At 37.1% G+C, this 19,846-nt stretch overlaps 1 protein-coding gene across 2 annotated transcripts in view; it reads left to right on the forward strand.

Moving 5' to 3' along the window:
• RNF165 (ring finger protein 165) overlaps nt 1-7,568 on the forward strand; it is a 480,832-nt gene extending 473,264 nt beyond the window's left edge. For both annotated transcript variants that reach the window (XM_044081988.1, XM_044081995.1), the window contains one exon: nt 6,348-7,568. In XM_044081988.1, coding sequence (XP_043937923.1) covers nt 6,348-6,465 — 118 coding nt within the window. In that variant the 3' untranslated portion in view covers nt 6,466-7,568. The remainder of the gene's footprint in view (nt 1-6,347) is intronic.
• Nucleotides 7,569-19,846: the final 12,278 nt, after the last annotated feature.

Genomic DNA, 19,846 nt, shown 5'->3' on the forward strand with positions numbered 1-19,846 from the left:
TCTTTTACTGACTGCCTCTGTCCCTCAGAGACATAGGAGCCAGACCAGGGGTGAATTTCCAATTACCCATCCATTGTTCCAAGTTGCACTTAAATAGGGATAGGGAGGAGCTTTGCTTCACATGGACAGGGAGCCTGTCCCAGAGAATGGGAATTCTTCAACATGTTATGTTCATGTTGCAAGCAAAATTTAGGTATTTTAATCTAGTAGTTCTGATGCTGTTGGACAGTTCTTCAAGCCACTCTTTTTCTGGGGTTCTTCCAGAAAAAATAAACATAAAGTTAGACATTTGTCTTCTAAAGCAGATAAAGAGAATTGGCTGGGCTTTGCTAAAGGTTTATTTAAAGCCTTTCGGTCTTTTCACACTGACACTTCCCCTCCTGAAAATGAAAAGATTTTCCTCTCGCTTAGACTCTAATGCGCAGTCCGAGGGACAGGATTTAGAATTAACACAGTTTCTCAAATTCCCCACTCCACAGTATGGAGAATCTGACTCTGTGGAAAATCATTTTTAGATTCCCTTCCTCAAAAGTTGTACACACACACTTATTCACTTCTCCTCTCTGATTTTTTTGTTTTGATTATTTTTATTTTTTCACTCTTTTTAGACAGATCTTTCTGTCACCTTGGTACTAAGTAGCTGTAGTGAAGGGGTATGTGGTACCTTGTTCCTGTGTAGAGAGACCAGGAGTTAATTACTCGTTCTGCGCTTCATTTTATTTGGACTTTGTTTTATTAGTACTCTTTCTGTTTCTTATTTTTTTAGGATTGTAAAAAAATTACTTGTGTTACATCAGACTAGCTTTTACTGTAAGTGCTTGTCAGTTTTTATTTCTAATGCCTTGTGCTTTTTATGTGTATAGTAGTTTTCCATAGGTTATATTATTGAAAAGTTGATCTGATGAAATCCATTTGGTGGATGACAGCACTTGTCATAAATTAAAGCTGATTTATTCCAGTGGCTAAGTCTGTTTGAGTTTGTTTCTTCAGTACCTTCACTGAACAGGAATTAACACCTGAAGTTTTGGACTGTTTATTACTAGTGCTTAATATTGTAACATTTAAGTGTTTTTATTTTTCATTTTTCACAAATATCAAGGAAGTGAAGTCAGTCCTCTAGCTTAATGCTGGGTCAGCTATCATCTTGCATTTCTGTTGTGGTACTGCCAGAGTGATGGACTTGTTTCATTGGGTATACAATAAGTGTCAGAATTGCAGCAAAGATCTTATGATTTGTTACAAGTAGATTTCCTCATCTTATAGCTGTTCATCTTGTGATGACAGCTTTAAAGGGTACTTTCTTTGCAGCCAGCATTTGCCTGACAACCAGCCACCTGCTCCCAGAAAGTTTGATAAATTGCATTAATTGGCCCAGTCCAGTGGCTGTATCATAGCCTATGAAGAGCTACTGAGGGATGATTATTGCTAAGTGAAATTGAAAACAAACTCATTTTTGTCTAATCCAAGGTCAGATCCTGCAGTAATTTCTCTGTCAAAGTCAGTGTCTGCCATACTCTTTACAGCAGCTAGCCTTATTCCTTCTGACAAGCTGTGAAAAGCATTGATGGGTTAGGGAAAAGGTTTGTATTTCTTTCACATTAGCCTTCTACTGGCTTCTGTTGACAGTATGAGAAAGTTACTTAACGATCTCCATGCTTCAGTGGCCGAGGCATCTCTAAATTCATTAGTAAACTTTGTGTCTTAGGTAACCAAACATTCTCTAACGTGCTCATGACTCAGCTGATGTCCGTTCTGGAGCAGCTGATACTGCATCAATGATGAGATTTGCCTGGCTACTTTCTCAGAATTTACCAGAGGATGGCAAAGCTGAAGTCCTGAATATTCCCTTGGATAAATGATATTATTGGGTACTTACTCTACTGAGGTCCTTAAAAGGTTGAAGGAAAGGGGGGAAGTTAATTCATGGGGTTACCCAGATTTTTTAACTCTCTTTGCCAAACTATAATAGAAACTTTTCTTCCAGTCCTTTTTTCAGTAAGCAGAATAAGCATTCCTAGCAAGGCACACACAATCACAATTTCAAAAAAGTAATGGGAGGTTTGTCTTCATTGTTCTCTGTGGCATCAGGCACCTTCAGATATTTGGGTCATGAGAATCCTTCAAAAAGGCTACAACTGGCACTGGGATTTCTTTTCCTCTTTTTCATAGAATTCCTCTTCATCCAAGAAATCAGCCCCCCCCCCCCATATTCCCTTCTCTTCTACAGCAGATGCTGTGTCAGGGCCTTATAGAATCTGCTCCCCCAGGACTAAAAGGGAAATCATTTTATTTAAAGGTCTTTTTGAAGCTAAAGAAAGAAAGATAACATGGAGACCTGCCATAGACCTTTCTTTGTAAACCTTCACATTATATTCCAATTCAAAAATAATTAAGACCCTTTTATATTTTTTGCTTTGCCCTTTGATTTAACAACTCTTGATTGTTTACGAAGTGACTTGCTCCTGGAATAGCCCATTGCATGTTGCAAGGCATTGACATTTTTTCATATTAAAACAACATCTTTATTTTTGTAGATTCTTTCACAAGTTGTCAAGAATCTCTGGCTTGGGGGAATAAAACAACTTTTTCTCACCCTAGCTTTTCAAGTGAACATAGCAAAATCTTCTGTTATCTCACTTCATGTGATGGTGTTTCCAGGATATCTTCTGGACGTATCCTTCATGATGGCTTTTTTTACTCAAGACAGAGTGGAATGTTGTTAGGAACAGTTTCCAGTATTTTCTAATCAGACTTTGGCATCTTCCAGGGAATTTCTCAGAATAGTAGGTTTCATGGCCTCCATTATTCTTATTATTCCTTTGACCAAGCTTCACATGAAGAATATTTAATTTTTTTTTCAAACCAATTTGGACCTGAAACCAGCACCCCTTTCATTTCAAACTCCATTGTTGGAGTTGGTGAAAAAGTAGTTACTCTGGTGGGTGAAGCAGTTCTCTCTCAACTGAGGTATCCCTTTTTTCCCCCATCCGGCCCCTACTCAGCCTGTGACCACAAACACATCAGACTTTGTTTCATGAGCTGTGTCCAAGGGAATGAAAGTCTAGGGCCTCTAGAACAAGCAAAACTAATTAAAGCACATAAATGTCAAAGAAACTATGGGCCCACCAATTGCTTTCAAATCATTGAACCATCCTTGGACTTCAAGCCTTCTGCACAGACAACACCACAGTGGTATTGGAGACAAACAAGCAAGGAGGGAACCGGTTCCTTCCCCCTTTACAGATTAACTAGGGTATAAATGAAATGAATGCTGAGCAGATGGCTTCCAGTGAAACCGAGCAGTTTAGTCTCACTTTTATTAGAACCTTCTTCAGAATACAAACACACTGTCCTGCACAAACCTTTAAATAGCCACATAAACCTTGTGATCCAAGTCATGTGACTAAGTACTTAAAGGTACATACCAAATAAAATATACAAAACCGCATAAAAACAGGTAACAAGCAAAAACTGTTTTTATTAGTCTGACAGCCCTAATTTTTAAAACACAATTAATAGATATATCTTCATTTAAACCTGGAGATACCCCATAATTTAGTCTCTATGGCCATAACAACTGTCTGCATTCAATCATATTTTACCAGTTGTCCACCTCATACTGGATAAAGAACTTGTTCCAAGGACATTAGTTGAATATTTCTTTTTTATACTTTAGTTATACTCATAAATCCTTTGTCTGAGTGGGTGTTCTGTCTTTCCCACTTAAAAACTATCACAGGATGTACAGGAGGTGATATAAACCACCCATTTTGTTCCACAACTGTAATGTCCCCCACAACCAATGGTTCTTTTATATCCTAGTACAGATATATTAGTTGTATATTTGATAAATCTGCATTGACTGCAACAGCCACACTTAGTCATTTTTCTAACACTACCTGAGTAGAAGGCAGACTTATTGTAATTAATGTCAAGCTTATCCTTAAGGTTACTGTTTCTTTTGTGTGAAAATAAAGGGGCATCACCTAAAACTTGTTTGGGGGGATCATTCTGAATGGTTAAGTCCCAATTGTGATGTATGAGGTTTTTCAAATGCCTATCATTCTTGTCAAATTATAATATCATAGCAGCTTTAAAACTGACACTCATGCTAGACATTTGTTTTTCTAACTGAATCAGGTTGCTTCAAAATGGGTGGAAAGTCACTGACTGCATTACTTCCTTAGGGGATCCTGTCTCCAAAAAAAACCCCATTAAATACAGAATATAAACTTCTTTCATGAACTTCTCGCCTTCTCCATTGCTTTTTTATTTTTTATTAAAAAAATAAAGTTTGAAATCCAGACAGTTCAGAGGTATGAGAGAGACGGGGCAGAAATACAAGCATAATCAGGTATATTTCTTTAGTTTTGCATAACGTACCTGATTTTCCTTGTATTTTCTTTGTCCCGTCACTCTCATACCTCTAAAATGTCCTGATTTCAAAGTTTATTTATTTATTTTTTTTTAACTCGAGAAAACTGGAAATCTCCGTAGCATATATTAATAGATGAAAGTCCGGGTGACCAGACTTTTTCTATTGGTATATGCTTGATTTACAACGGGCACACTGGGCTGACGAGTCAGAGTGCACATTTCTGAATGTAAATGACCTGTCATTCTATAATAAGAAATAATATCTAGGTAGAAGTAAAATATTTCTAGTTGATACCATGACAAGAACCATCACAGTTTCAAAGCTTAAGACTCCTTGGCTCTGCAGTGTTTGTGTGAGTGATTATCTTCTTGTCTTTGTTACCATTCTGTCAATATTTACCTTTAGGTCATGTCTGTATGTCTGTCCACAGATTACCTCCTTTCCACCTGACCTCATGTAAAACAGTTTTTGAAAGTTTTTTTTTTTTCATATCTGTCCACTGAGAAGGCAGGTGGGTACTTCTTGAAGCCTTATATTTGCACTGGAAAATGTGCACTGTTTTATTTTGAATTGCTCACAAGGCTATTTGATGTTCATATTTGAAAAACAGTATTATGTATTGCTTGGACTTCTGTAAGATGAGTATATGAGTTAGTCCGTTATGGTAAACAATCCTTATCTCATCTATCACAGAGACAGGGTAACATTGAGAGCAAATCCCTTATTTTATACCTAAGGTTGTTTCAGAATATACATTGTGTTTTGTTTCCAGACTCCCTCCCCCCCCAAAAAAAAAAAAAACAAGGGAGAAGATTTTTATGCACTCTGCTGGATGTTCACGTACAACTCAGATTTCACATTGGCAGGATTAATAAAAAAAAAAAACTTTCTAGGCTTATGAAAAAATTGTCCCTTTTTCTTACCTTCATGGGAAATAAACAACTGGTGTAAAAACAGACAATTTCTGATTGGTTGACTCACCATAAAATACACTTCCAGGAAAGGTCAGGCCCACTTACCCAGTGCTGTTGCTATGGTGGATTTTGGTAAAGAGAGGGGGGGACTCTAGAAATATCCTAAATGCAGCAGCTTGATCATCAGTAAACACATTTACTAAGTGCTGCAAACTAGGTTCCTTCTCTGAGTCCAGAACAGGCTTTGCTAGGACTATTCTCCAGGGGCTCCTAGGATATGATCCTTCTTCCTCTTTCATTTCTTTCTTAACTTGTTTTTCATTTCATATAGCTTGGGCTGCTGTAACAGTGAACTAATGATGAACACAGTACAGTTGTGTAAATAAACTTCCCATAACAGTAGATAAAATAGATCATTGTTGCAGTAGCCACACTTTCCTTACATCTTTTTTGTTATTTTTAAGCCAGGGTGTGGGATTTGTTATTATTATTGCTGTTCCTATTTGGCAGAGCTCTAGACTCCCTCTTGTGAGGCAAGAAAGTTTGAAGTTGGAGCCCTAACCACTAATTTTATACTGCTGTCTTGGAGCTGTACGATGTATAGGGTGCATGGAAATTGCCCTCAGAGCTTGGGAAGATATTTCATATAGCTTCAGCTACTGCAGCAGTAATCATTCAATCATGTATTCTTATCTTAAGTTTACTTACAACTGTACTTCACTTTTAATTTTTGTTGTCCTTCATCCTAGTTGGACTTGAAATGCATTTACAATTTTTTTTGTCCCAAGACACATTTTCACTGTTGTTGACTTTTGAATTTAATTTCACTCTTATTTAGATGAATATTATTCATTTGCTGTGTAAAAAATGTTTTCCCATTTTACCTCATATTTGACATGCATTTTAAATGAATTTGATAGTGTCTAGATGCAAACTGTTTATCATTTTAGGATATATTTCTGCATTTCCTGTACTTGCTGTATGAGGAACACTATCTTTACTCTCTGACCACAGAATGAAATTAAACTTATTTTGTTTTCCATTTGCTCTTACAGGCGATTACCGTGTATGCATCTTTTCCATCAAGTATGCGTGGATCAGTGGCTTGCTACTAGCAAGAAATGCCCAATTTGCAGAGTTGACATTGAAACACAACTCAGTACTGACAGCTGATTATATATACGGATGAGCCCACTTCCATTAGTGGGTGAGAAAACCATAGCTATTGCAGCAGATATTTGCCTTCTGAGCCATTTGTTGTAAAAAATAAGTTCTGCAAATGTTGACATGAACTGGGATTGTTATGACAGAATGGGAGGTAGGCAGCCATGTTGGCCTAGTTCCATGGGAGCTGGTTTTCCTGTGGCAAACAGGCCATGATATCATACCAGATTCACATGTTTAACAAAGTCATTACACTAGCTAAATGTATTTTCAAACCTGAAATTCTACAGTATACATATACCTCTCCAGCAGTTAGAGATGTTGTAGGGCTTTTAGCTGTGTAATACAGTGGGTTATTAGAGTGTGATGTTAGCTTAAGCAGTGTTGTGATTGATGCCCCAGTCTTATTGTGATGGGAATGCTACTTTTTTGCAGAATAACATTTTACTTTACTTTTATTTTGGTGCCTAAAAGCATTACACTAATCTCTCCCAAATAAAGCAGAATGAGGAAGTTAATATACAGTGACGGTAATAAGGCAAGAAAGATGAAATCTTGTTTACAGTTAGGAAGAACAGTTTTAATTTATATCTAGTTACTGACAAGGGTTCACAGATTGTTAGATGAAGAAAGCTTTGCAAGAACAAAACGTTGCAGAGAGACACTGCAAAGCCTGTGGCAGTCTTTTTTTGACTGTGCTGTTCTGCACACTTTGGACACTGTCCAGTGCATGCTGGGACTGAACAACATGTTTAACTATTTCTAGTATTTCTGTATTTGCTTTTGGTCTTTAAAAGGTCAGCTGCTATGGTACTGTTTCCTTTGTAAATGTCTGTAAATCTACAGTGTTATTCTTGTGTCTTGGAATACTTAAACTTCTTGGTACGTCCCCAGCCAATCGATGTAACATGAAGGCAATCATTCTGAAGTAATGTTTTTGACTGTTGCCATGCTGACATGCTCAGTTTTTGTTTTCCCTTTTGGCAACTAACTGTTAAACTGCAATTCCGACAGAATTGTGTATGCACCAAAATGTTATATGTCTTCTTTTTACCAAAAAATGATGATGTAATGACTGACTTATGTACAACATGTGATGACAGAAATCCTTTCCTGGTCCTTCATTTACCTGACACTCTGCTTACTGTCAAAATTGTTTGCAGACTTAGTGCTGTGTAATCATCAGGGATCAACTATTAGAACAGATTCAAAATGATTTAGTATTTTGAGTCATACAGCAAAAGTTCGAACTTGGGTTGCTGTGTTTCATATTTCTAGTGCATTTCTTCCTGAACCTGCATGTTGACCCTTTCTCTTATTTCTGTTTACATATCTGTTCCTATGGTGCCACTTCCCATTTTTAATTATCACATTCATGTTTCATTTCTGAGATATGTACAATTTCTGGTTGTCTAGAGCATCTTGCTTGACCAGGTAATATTTGTTTGTATTCCAGTCCATTAGCCTCTTAAGATTAGATGATGTTCACGTCTGTTTTCTTAAAAAAAAAAAAAAAAAAAAAATATGGAGGAGACTGGTAAAATAAATAAATAACTACATACATACATAAACAAAATGGCCACCATACTCAGTACCTTTTATAAGTCCATATTTATAAATCTTATAAAAATAACAATATGAAATAAATGCATGAATGCCTGTATGAATAAATAAATAAATACATAAAAAACATAGCATATCATGATGGTAACTATAACACACTCAAAGTGTAATGTTTTACCACAGTAAAATATGGAAAGAAACATTGAAAAATTCCATTAGAAGGTGAATGCCTACAAAGATGAATGTAATATAAGGTTTTCTTTAATAATGCAAAGTGGGTAGTTGAATTAAGTAATATAGAAGCCTAACAGAAGAAGTTAAACCTTGTTTTGATTTATGAGAAAAATTGGAAGGAGTCACCAATTCTGAGTTTGACAGTGCCATTGTAACTTAGCAGTTGCCATTTGTCAGAGTTGTAATGGCCTAAAATCCCATTCGAGACTGATAACCCCATTAAGTTTGTTTCAGTAGTTGTCAAATTCCTCAGCTGCAATACTGCAATGGTTCAGGAGTGAAATCACTTTGCCATATTAAGTAAGACAAAATGTTTCATCACATAACCACTGATTTATGGTTAACAGAAACATTACTTACTTGTTGAGGGTCAGATTTGATTTACAGTTATGGAGACATATGTAAAAGAGGTCAAAGGTTTCTGTGATACATGCAAATTAAAGTGACACAATGATTGCATTTTCATGAAACATTACAATGTTTGTACATAAGGCCCTAGTCATAAACAGCATCACTTTTGCCTTTGGGAGTATCTTGCTAGTGGCTAATTATTAGAATAAATAAGTAATAATATTAATATAACCATACTATGGAAAATTAATTTTTTTTATATTTATTTATTTTTTGTTGTAATAGTTTTGACAATATCAGGGATCTGTACTTTACAACATAATGCAAATAACTATGTTAAAATTTAAATGCTTTTGCCACTAGCAAGGTCTTCAGTTGTCATTAAAACGTTGCATGAGCTTTCAGTCTCACAACTTTGTAGTATTCAGCTTGATCATGTGAGCCATAAACTTAAGGAGTGCGTGTTTGTGTGTGTGCGGGCTGGCATGTGTGTATGTATATGTATGTGTGCCTCAAGGCATTGCACTGCCTGATTATTAAATTTGCTCAGCTTCCAGCATCAGCAGCAGTTTCACTCTGTTAAAAATTAATACAGAAGTTGCTCCAAGGTAAACTGCTTACAGTAGTATATAAAAACACTGTCGCAGACCAGTAACTTGGGACAAGCCATTCATAGAAAATAGACTTTAGAGATTTCAATATTTACAATAGTAGTATTTAACGTCTGATTTAAAGTATTGATCGCCTGAAGAACAAGCACAGTTTTTTAAATCATAGACAATGCACCAAAATCTTAAATAAGTACTATAGTTTGATTGTGCTAAGCTATAGCGTCTGAAGCTATATTGGTGTATCAGGTTCCCTTGTATTTGATATAATGTATGATTAGAATGAGTTAGAATGATTTCAAGTCAATAGAACAATGATAGTTTACAGGGTTTTGTGAGTTGAAATGCCTTATATTTAACAATCATAATTTATTACTAACTGTAGATATTGTGGGTTTTTATTTAATTATTTTTATAGTTGTTTTGCAATTTTAATTATAATTTATTTATTTAGAAATAATACTAATTTTTTTATAACGCCTATTACCTCATTTTGCATCGTTTCTGGGAATGCTTTGCATGCGTCGGTACTTTTTTTAAAAAAAAAATTAAAAAAAAAAAACTTACCTTGATAAAAAAAAAATTAAAATCAGGGTGTGTTGGTTAAAAACTGTATTTCTGTGGTGCTGTTAACTTGGATACATTCCATTAAATGCAATCCTTTGATTCTGTATGCTGTAATCTAGTGGAAAACTGCAATATAGTGGATGTGTTTAGCACATATATATTATTTGCACTCATAATTGAAGTAACCCTTTCCCTTGTGCATTTCTGGTTTTTGGGCTGAAAACAAAATGTTGGTCTGTTTGTATGAAATTTTGTTGTGAGGTACTGGACAGCTGTGTGAAGAAACTTGCCTTTATTGTTTCAGTTTTCTCTTCAGCTTTTGTTCTGATGTGTTTGCTATGCGTATGTGTTCCATAGAAATGTTGTGTTATAAACAGAAGATAAATTTACTGATACTGGAAAATGAAATAAAAAGGAAGCTCAGGATTCACTTGATACAGTGACAGCAATGCCACTGTGTGCTGCAGCCCCATGGAAGTACATGTAATGTCAGGAGGGTCAGTGTTCTTGAGGAGTTATAAGGAGGGAAAAGGGACAGGTTGGATGCTGCTAACTTAAATTATTTTCCATGACTAGTGGTAGAAACATAACTGTACATGAACAATTGTCCAGACTAGCAGTTGGGATCAGTCAGTGTTTCACTTGGGAGGGAGCTGAGTACTTTATCCAGAGTAGCAGGTGGGATCATTTAGTGCTTCCTTTGAGGGAGGGGGCTGAGTAATGTATCCAGAGTAGCAGTTGGGCTCACTTGGTATTTCCCTTGGGGGAGGGGGCTGAGTACTGTATCCAGAGTAGTAGTTGGGATGACTGAGGTTTTTCCCCTGGGGGAGGGATCTGAGTACTGCCCCACTGACTAACCATCGTCAGTAAATTTTTTTCACAAAGTTTTTTTTTTTTTTTAATATTCTATAGTAAACCAGTGGGCATTCCCATCAGATTTGTTGTCTTTTTTTCTTTGTCAGGGAATGAAGACATATGCACTTTGAACAAACTGTAGGTAGCAAAGTGGATTTAATGAAATTCCCCCATTTTTTGTAGTCTGCAGTGGTTCAGTATAAAGTTACACCACTGACCCAACTACGTATCAGCCTCATGCATTTGCTGTCATTGCCACTTTACATTTCTGATATTTATCACTGTGTTGTATAATATGTATCTTTGTGGAAGGAAAAAATGCAGTATCCTTTTTTATATCCCAAAGGCAGGCACTTGTAGAAATGGCATTATAAACTAAAGCACAATAGTTTTATGTATTTTATAAAAGAAAAAGTACTTGGAAAATGGGCATTGCTTGATTTTATTTCCTTCAGTGTATTTTAATCAAAATAAATCTAAACATCATGACATTTTATGCAGTTGCAAATAAGCATTTGTTATGTACAATACGGAAAAAAGAAACACCCTATCATGCTTTTTTACTTAAATAATACAGAGAAGATATTAATTTAGTTTGCTTGAACTTGTTTCAGTTTCCTTACACAAAAATGTATGCAGGCATTTTCCTCTGTTCTCTCATTGTTTATATTAGAGACACTCATATTTATTTCACAGTTTAATGTTTGTAATATTACATGTGTGATAAAGCCAGTCATTTACCTTATAGTGCCTCTAGCATCCACATTATGCACAAAGAGGTTTGAAATGCAGTTTGTATTAAAGGGAAAAACTACCTTTCACTGCAGTTTACCTTATGCTGCAAATATTATTTCTACTTGTAATGTCAGCTCAATGTAGCTTAGTAGTCAGAAACCATTTTCTACCGCTGAATTTATTAGTTTCCACTTGCTTCCCTGCCAGAGATCCTGTAAGTCCCGACATTTTTCCCTGTTTGAATCTCATGCTCTTTCAGAAAGGAATTTCCCTCAGCCTGTCTAACACTAGATAAACAAATTGTTTTTTTGTATTGTACACTTTTAGTCACTGCCCACAGCTTTGCGTGCTGAGATCTTCTTGCTAAGGTCAGTAAAGTGCGGTAAAGGACACACTAAACAGTTAAAGTGAAACTGTTCTACAGAGAGTTAGTTAATGAAGAACTCTTATGTGCAAATCAGAGATCTCTTATACTGCAGCATAGCATAAGCAAACTGGTAAATGCTCTCAGGTTTGGGTAGGAATGTTTGTTTATTTTATTTACAGTTTGTGAATCAAGTTAGACCTGCAGGCAAAGTCTGTTGTCAGAGGGGACCTGGTGGGGGATAGAAAAAGTTAACGTATTAGTGTTATATTTCTTTTATCTATGTAACTTTATAGAAAATTAAGAATATTACAGAAAGCTGCAAGCAGTTTTCATTTACCACACTAGTTTGAAGAGGCAGCCATTAGTCATAGATAAAATAGCTGAGCTGCCACACTTGCTGCCAACATTCACACCTAGCAGGACTACTGGTGGTCGGGGTGTGTGTGTTTGTGTGTGTGTGTGTGTATATGCTGTTTACCTGGTTAATATTGAAGATAATGTATCTGGACCATGAAAGGTTATAAGCAGTTTGCAATTACCACAGATAACTAACATATACACAGCTTAGTTTCATCTATAAAATTATCCATCTGCTTGTCCATCATTAAATACCATTCTGTACAACTATGTTCAAAATCGGTCATTACGATCCAGTGACCAAAATCTCCTGTCTGTCCACAAAGACATCAAATCTGCTGGGCATTGTTATACCTGTTCTGTGTTGCTAAGGCGTAGAACTCCTTACCTGTATCCATCTGGTCAGTACCCTCTCTCCAATCCTTCAAAACTACTTCCTAGCCAAAAACTGGCTCTGTTCTTGCTCAAGAGCAAGATAAACTGTATCCCTCAATGTGAACAAGTACATATTCATACCTTTCACCACCTTACTCTGCCTTCGTCATTCCATTTCCTTACTTCTGTTGATTTCTCTGCCCTGGATTACTCTCTAAATATACCACAAGCCTGCTTTTTTCTCAATTCATGTTGCAATTCCTGTTTGCATTATACTGTTACCTTTAATTTCTCTATAAACTGGCTAACCTATAAACCTATAAAATTTCTCTAAATATTAAATCATTGCCATATAACTTTTATCTATTCTTAACCAACATTTTTCTATTGTTTAATTTGGTATAATTATTTAAACTGTAGAAGTTTTTGTATTATTTTTCAAAATTGTAAAGTTATTATTCTTAAATTGTTATGTAATACTTTGGAGCTTTTCTCTCTGAGTCTCCACTGAAGGTGGGCTCCTACCCTGTTGGACTTCCCTGGCAATCAAATGTCAGTTAATAAATAATAAAGTACTGAGCCCTGATTAATCTCTCAGTTTAATAAAGTAGTAGATGAAGTAGACAGACAACAGAATATACACTGAAAAATAACTATGATCTGTTCCAAAGGCCACAGCTTTCCAAAAGCAATTAATATGCTTTGAAGAGTGGAGTCAAAGGCACATCAAATCGTGGATGATGAGGATTAACAATGTTCTTCTGTGTCTCATAAGGAGGAGATTGGAAATGTCTCATTCACAAGAACTGCTTGTGTAGTGTATCACCAATGAAAGGCCTCAAAAAGATCACCCTAAGGAATTTCTGCATCTGCGTTGCCACCACTTACATAATATACTACTTCCAAATGGGAGGTTTTATATAAGCCTTTAGTGTGTATTGTATGGGCTCCTCTTGAGTTTTTCTATTTCCTCAAAAGAAGGAATGTAAATTCCTCTTTCAGTGAGCGAGTTGAATGCTCTGTTTCTCACAACATTCACAGTAATTTGCTGATAACATCACAGCGACATAGTAAGGCAGATATAAGCCACAGAATATAAGTGTGGAAAAAGAATAATTTTAAGTTATCAATAATTATGAATTCTACCCAGAGGAAGGACTAGACAGCTTTGCCCAACCCTGAAATGGTCTTATGCTAGATGGATATTTCTGCCTGACTGAGCATACTCTTTTCATTTGTGAATCAGTCAAAGTTTTCTCCTTTTTGTTTGACCTGTAGTAATGTACACTTCTGTTGTGAACAGGCTGGATTGCACACCATACTGATGAGTCATTTGCCTTCTCCCTACAGCATTCATTGTAAAATAAGGTTTAAAAGTGTCTAGTTTTCCTGTCAAGTTGCTGACAGACTATTTTAATGAGCCTCCAGGAGTTGTTAAGCTTAAGATGATTTTAACTCAAAGATTGCTTATATTTGTATAAAGGACAGTGAATCTAGAGTCCTGGTGACCTTCCTGATGTAGTCCACCACTATAACTTATAGCTTCCTAAGTGCTGTAGGGACACTGGTAAAATTAATCTGTACCACCAGCCCTCGAACAACAAGACATTGGGGGGAATAACTCTGAATGCTTTTAGCAGGACTGGGTGGAATTTGAGGATAGGGTGAAATACATAAATCCAATAATATAAAATGCTGAACCAGCTAACTAGTTCCGATAATATCTAGCTCATAGGATCAAATCCAAAGAATGTCCATAATTAAGGATTGGGGAGAAACAAGTTGACTTTAGGTGTAGACCTTCCAAAGCCTGAAGTAGTTTGGAATTAAAGGTAAATCATTCATCCCGTACCCCAGGAGATGAAACAGCCAAGGACCAGTATTCAAAGCTCAGTTGATGAGTAAGTCTATGAGTTCTTGCAGAGAAATATCGTGGCCTCTTGGTTGATGGCAGAAAAGGATAGCTCTGCAACATATGATCTCCATTACAATATATGCAAGTTATTTAGTGCTCTTTCTGTTAGTTAAAAGTTCAGTTTTAAACACAACAGCAACACACCCCTATGATCAGAGTTTAAAGAGTCCTAGAGGGTCTGTCACTACTGAATTAAGCTCACAGATAGTCCAGACATGACACTATTGCATTTATCAAGTCACTCTGACTGGCAAGAATTGCATTATTGCTGTGTTGTTATTTGCTGTTCTGGCACTGGAAAATACCAGCCTAGCCTAGTAATCGGGCTCAAAATCATCTAGTGTTTGGCAGTAGTAATTCATTAGGACAGGGACTATGAAAAAAACTCTTCTCCCCAGCAAATTTCCACATCCCTACACTATTCAAGTAGTTCTTGTATTTTATCCACACAGAGTCACCAAAACCAACTGTGCTTTCCAACAGCTACCCTATCTCCTTAGGACATTGTGCTTAGTAGGGGACAAGTGAAAGGTTGTAGCAATTTCTAGACTTGGAGGTATCACTTCACATTAACAGGCTTAAACCCTAACAAATTTATGCTGCCTAAGGACTTGTGAAAACAGTAACAAGTTTTGCACATTCAAATTAGAACTAGTTTAGTCACACACAGACTGCATAACACTACAGTCCTATAAAGGGAAAAAGTATATTGTGGACTTACTGTACCCACTGATAGAGGGTGTATGCCAGTTAAGGCGAAAATGATGTATGTAGGTATGTTAGAACATAGAGAGCCCTCTACAGCTTCGTGGACCTTTAATGATATGAGCCTACAGAAGGGACAGAAAATGCCCCAAGAATGTGAATCATCATTTTAAAATAGTACTTCTTAGTAGACCAAGTCCCTAGATGTTGGAGAAGGATGAAGAAAGTAGAAAAAAAGTCAGTTAAACAGTCTTAACAACAATAACTCCAGTTTCAAATGAATTCAGTAAGTAGGTAAATAAACTAATTTTCTTAAACCCAATATGACATTATTAAAATGTCTACATTTAAAATATCAAACTATCGTACTATGGCACCTGTTCACCATGAATTTACTTAAATATACCTACATGCAAATGTACATATAAATCACGAAAACAGTTGCGTTCAGTGTTTGAAAGCCTCCTTAAAAAAGTTTTCTGGTAAGTCATTTTGCTAATGTAGGTGTTTCATATGGGCAGAGCAGAGTCTGTCAGTAGCACTTGTTATAATCAACAGTATTGTTCCATTCACCTTCCTTTATCTAGTACTTGAAACAAAACCCATTTTGATGTCACTTCACGTGTTTTAAAATGCGTTAGTATCAACAACTTGTCTTCTTTTTGTCACTCACATGCTCCAAAATACATTGTTTAAAGTTTCTTTCTAGTTTTCCAACATTAATGTTGTCATAATGGCTATTAACAAATTCCCAGTAGCATGATGATAAAATCTGCTTGTAATTGCAGGGCAGTAGGGTTGTAACTGCAGGGCAGTAGGCTTGCTTGGTAGTAAGAGCTCTGCTCCCCAGCTCCAATGTCTGGAGTTCACTTCTGTCTCCTGCTCTCTGTCTGTGGAGATTTGCATGTACTGACCATGTTTCTTTTAATTTATAACAGTTACTCTGGTTTCTTTCCTTCAACAAAAAACAGATGGGACCAAAAACTTCCTTTTGTCTTCCTTCTCTATTCCTCTAATTCCAAAGGTGCTCCAAATAGTAATGAGAAACAGTAGAACTAAGGGACCAAGACAAGTGTGGTTATCTCATTTGATGCAGATGGTAACAGAGGTGTCGTCTCTCATTCACTGCATACTGCTCAGTTAATAATATGGAGACTGGTGCACACAAACCTTAACAGCCTGAAGCTCATTCCCTGAAGGGTACCAGGCTGATGCTGGACATTTGTCTGTTTGCTATTCACAGAACAGACATCCCGCATATCTTGAAATTATACGAAGGCTAAACAGCAAGAAGCTGTATTTTGTTCAAATGGAATGGATCCTTACTTCTTTGTAAGATTAAGAAAAGAACAGTCTCTGCCTCACATCCCGTACTTCACATCTCACAGTAATTCCTGAAGCTGATTGAACAAGACCGTTCCTGTCAATAAAAGGTGTGTCTGCTAGTCTTAGGCAATTCATCAAGCATTTTGATATGGAATGGATGCTTCATCTTAGACCACCTAGGTGACCCATTTCACCAACCTTGGATGTAAACTTTGTGATACAGAAAGTGATTCCACTCCCTGTTGAGCCTACTAGTATAGCTGAACTAAAATGTTTGCATTGGAAAACAATTTTCCTATGAACTTTTACCTCATAGTTCATTTTTAAGTACTTGTTTAGCTACCCTTCTGGGCCATTTTGAGCCTAGCTAATTTCCATTCCAAAGGTGAGAATCAAACCATATACCTTGTGTCTGTAAGGTTAACATATTAACCATTATACCAACCCTAATATGAAGCAACCATTCTGCAGGCAATGCCCACACAATGCTCAAAAGTGAGAATCAGACTCTGTATCTTGTTTCTGTGAGGTAAGCACCTAAACCATTATGCCAGCCCCCAACTGTTGGGGCTTGTATGGAGAAGACAGATGTGTGTATTGCAGGCCCTCACTCTCTCTCTGGAGACTTCTGATTGCTGTTCAGATCTGATCAAGAGGCTGCCATCCACCATTGAATAGTCTCATTCATATTATGAATGCACTACCAAAGTAATCCTTCAGCTTGACCATCTGAAGTTATGCTGAGAACCATCACGCCACCATAGTTTCTCTCTACTGCTTCACTTGTTACACATTCATTGTCATTATAAACTCTGGAGATTATATTTGAAGCTGTCTGTAATATAATTTGGCACAGAGCAGTCATCAGTTCTAAGGAACATCAGACTTTGAGGTAAGCTGACTAAAGGACACTAGTCAGGAGAGACACATAATTAGTGCAGCTATTTCCAGTGCAGATGCCTGTTTTTACCCCATCTTCATTCCCTTCAGTTCTCTTGAATCCATTTGCAAACCTACATTCTGCCAGTTTCTTTGAGAGGTTCTTCCACAGCCCTACCACCCTCTATGTAAAACATGTTTCCTTAAGTTCACCTTCAAACTTTTCTTTCCAATTAGGCACCTGTGCTGTCTTCTTCTGCCTTTGTATTTTGTAAGTTCATTCCTCTCCCTGACCTTTTATGATGTGATGAGTCCGTACCATTTTCCTGTGCTTCTTTTTGCCACCAGTGTATACATTCCAGGTGCTTTCTTTTTGTCTTCGTGCTCTAGCTCCACCTTTTTTCTCATGATGCTATTCCTCCTTTGGTCATTGTCCAGTGTTTGATGGCATTACTTCTCTGTGGTCTCGGAACTCTACACATTTTTCAAAATATGATCCAGTCTGCATCATGTACAGTGGAGCAAGTTAGCCACTTCCCACAGTCCAGCCCCCAGCATGCAGTTCAGCATCCTTTTGGCCTTCACCAGTCTTACGCTACATTGCATGGTTAAGGTTAAGGCTGTTAATCATCCCAGATTCTTTTCCTCTTTGGTCTTCTCTTGATCCAGTCATTCAAGCCTACACTTTTTTATCCAAATCCTCCTTCCCTAAATTTTGCACGTAGTATTACAATCTAATTCCTAGCCATATGTTCAGCTCTAGTATTAACAGATCCTGGTGAGGGCTTATGCAAAGTTTCTAAAAGTTTTTACTGATTTTTGGTGGTGCTGATATACAGGTTGACCCTGTTTCTCAGTCTTTGATTTATTTACTTTTATTTATTTAACATTTGTTAACCGGGAAAGTCCGATTTGGAACGGAGCCAATTTTCAGCAGAAGCCCAGGGAGAAACACTCCAGATGCATGTCTTTGTAATCTGGGAGGAAACCAGAGCACCTGGAAGAAACCCACACAAATGCAGGGAGGACATGCAGACCCCACACAGAAGGCAATCCAGCCGAGAATTGAACCAGAGAATGTCTTGCTGTGAAGCGACAACACTACCACTGTACCACTGCGCCAGATATAATAAATTTGACCAGGCCCACTGTTTCTTGCTTCTAAGTAGGCAGCTTCTACCTAAGCAGAGTTTTTTTTTGTTATGCACTTCACCTTCCTCCTAACCAAACTGGCTTCTGTCCCCGTACTTCTTATTTCACATCAGCCTCATGTCTGGCACTGTATCAGAGGCCTTGTGAAGCTCAAATGAACTGTGCCCTCCTGGTTCCCCTTATTAATATCGAGTGTGACCCAGATGTAGAATTACATCAAATTATACTGGCAGTACTAAAATTATGTGAAACCATGTAGTTATTTATTTGCCAGAACACTGACATTCAGGAGTACGGTCAGCACTCCATGTAGACATTTTTCCAACAGTGGCCACTAGGCTAGTGTAACTAACCTGGTCAACAAAGGATAAATAAGTAATTGAAAATAAATTTAAATGAAGGAGAGTGTTAATTTTATCCCCCAAAGGGTCATGATAACATTTGGAGTTTACATTGGCTTATTCCAAGGTATCAGAAATGATGCGTGACAATAAGCCATTTTTGGTACTTCAGAACATTAGCAGTCAGATGAAGAAAGGGATTCACACCTGTCGCCTTGTGCACTGGTAGGAAGTAATGTTCCTTTTCTCCAGGAAGAAGATTATATGGAAAGAGACGTTTAAGGTAAATTATTTTCTCTTGTAGAAAAGAAAGAAAGAATACGCCTGGACTCCAGAATTTCCAGAAGCAACTAGGGGGAGTATGTCTCCTTTCTCTTACAACTATTCCAAGAGTGGATATTTAATGTGCTCTCTTTTCTTGGAACTAGAAATATCCTTGAGTAAAAACTTGTCCTATGAGGACCATTTCTATGGTCTTTCATTCTAATATCAGTCACAAAATGGGTACAATGAGGTATTCTTGGTCTGCTGGGACTTGTGGCATTGCCTTGCTTAGTGGTTTTGAGGGAAACTCTAGGTTGTACCCTCTTGCAATGATTCCTAGTGCTCATCTGCCTGTTGTGAATGTCCTTCAGTCCTCTAAGGAGGCTCTTACTATCCCTTCTATGTTTAGTATTTGGATCTTAGGACTGGGGTTGAGGACGGGACGATGTCATGGTTAGACTGGAGTGATCACAGCTGTTGTTTAGTGAGACTAAGGCTTTGTTGTCTTTCTTACCTCCCATTGTCATCGCAACATTTTTTTTCTTATAGAAGAGTCTACTCTGTTGGACTGTTTCCCCTTCCTTAGCTGCTTGTAAAAAGGACCTTGTTTTTCAGGGTAATTGCTACTATGCTTAGAAAGGGGAGTGTATATGTCACCTCCCAAAAGGAATTACTGCCCAGCAGTAATAATCCCAGCAATTTTTTGTAGTAGAGATGTACAAAAAAATACAAAAAAGTAAATGACAATTCTTAACAATAGAGTTAATTGTAATAACGGTTATAAACGAATGTATTA

Source organism: Protopterus annectens, chromosome 1.part1 (assembly GCF_019279795.1).
Source record: "Protopterus annectens isolate FY-2018-M chromosome 1.part1, PAN1.0, whole genome shotgun sequence".
Taxonomy (NCBI): domain Eukaryota; kingdom Metazoa; phylum Chordata; order Ceratodontiformes; family Protopteridae; genus Protopterus; species Protopterus annectens.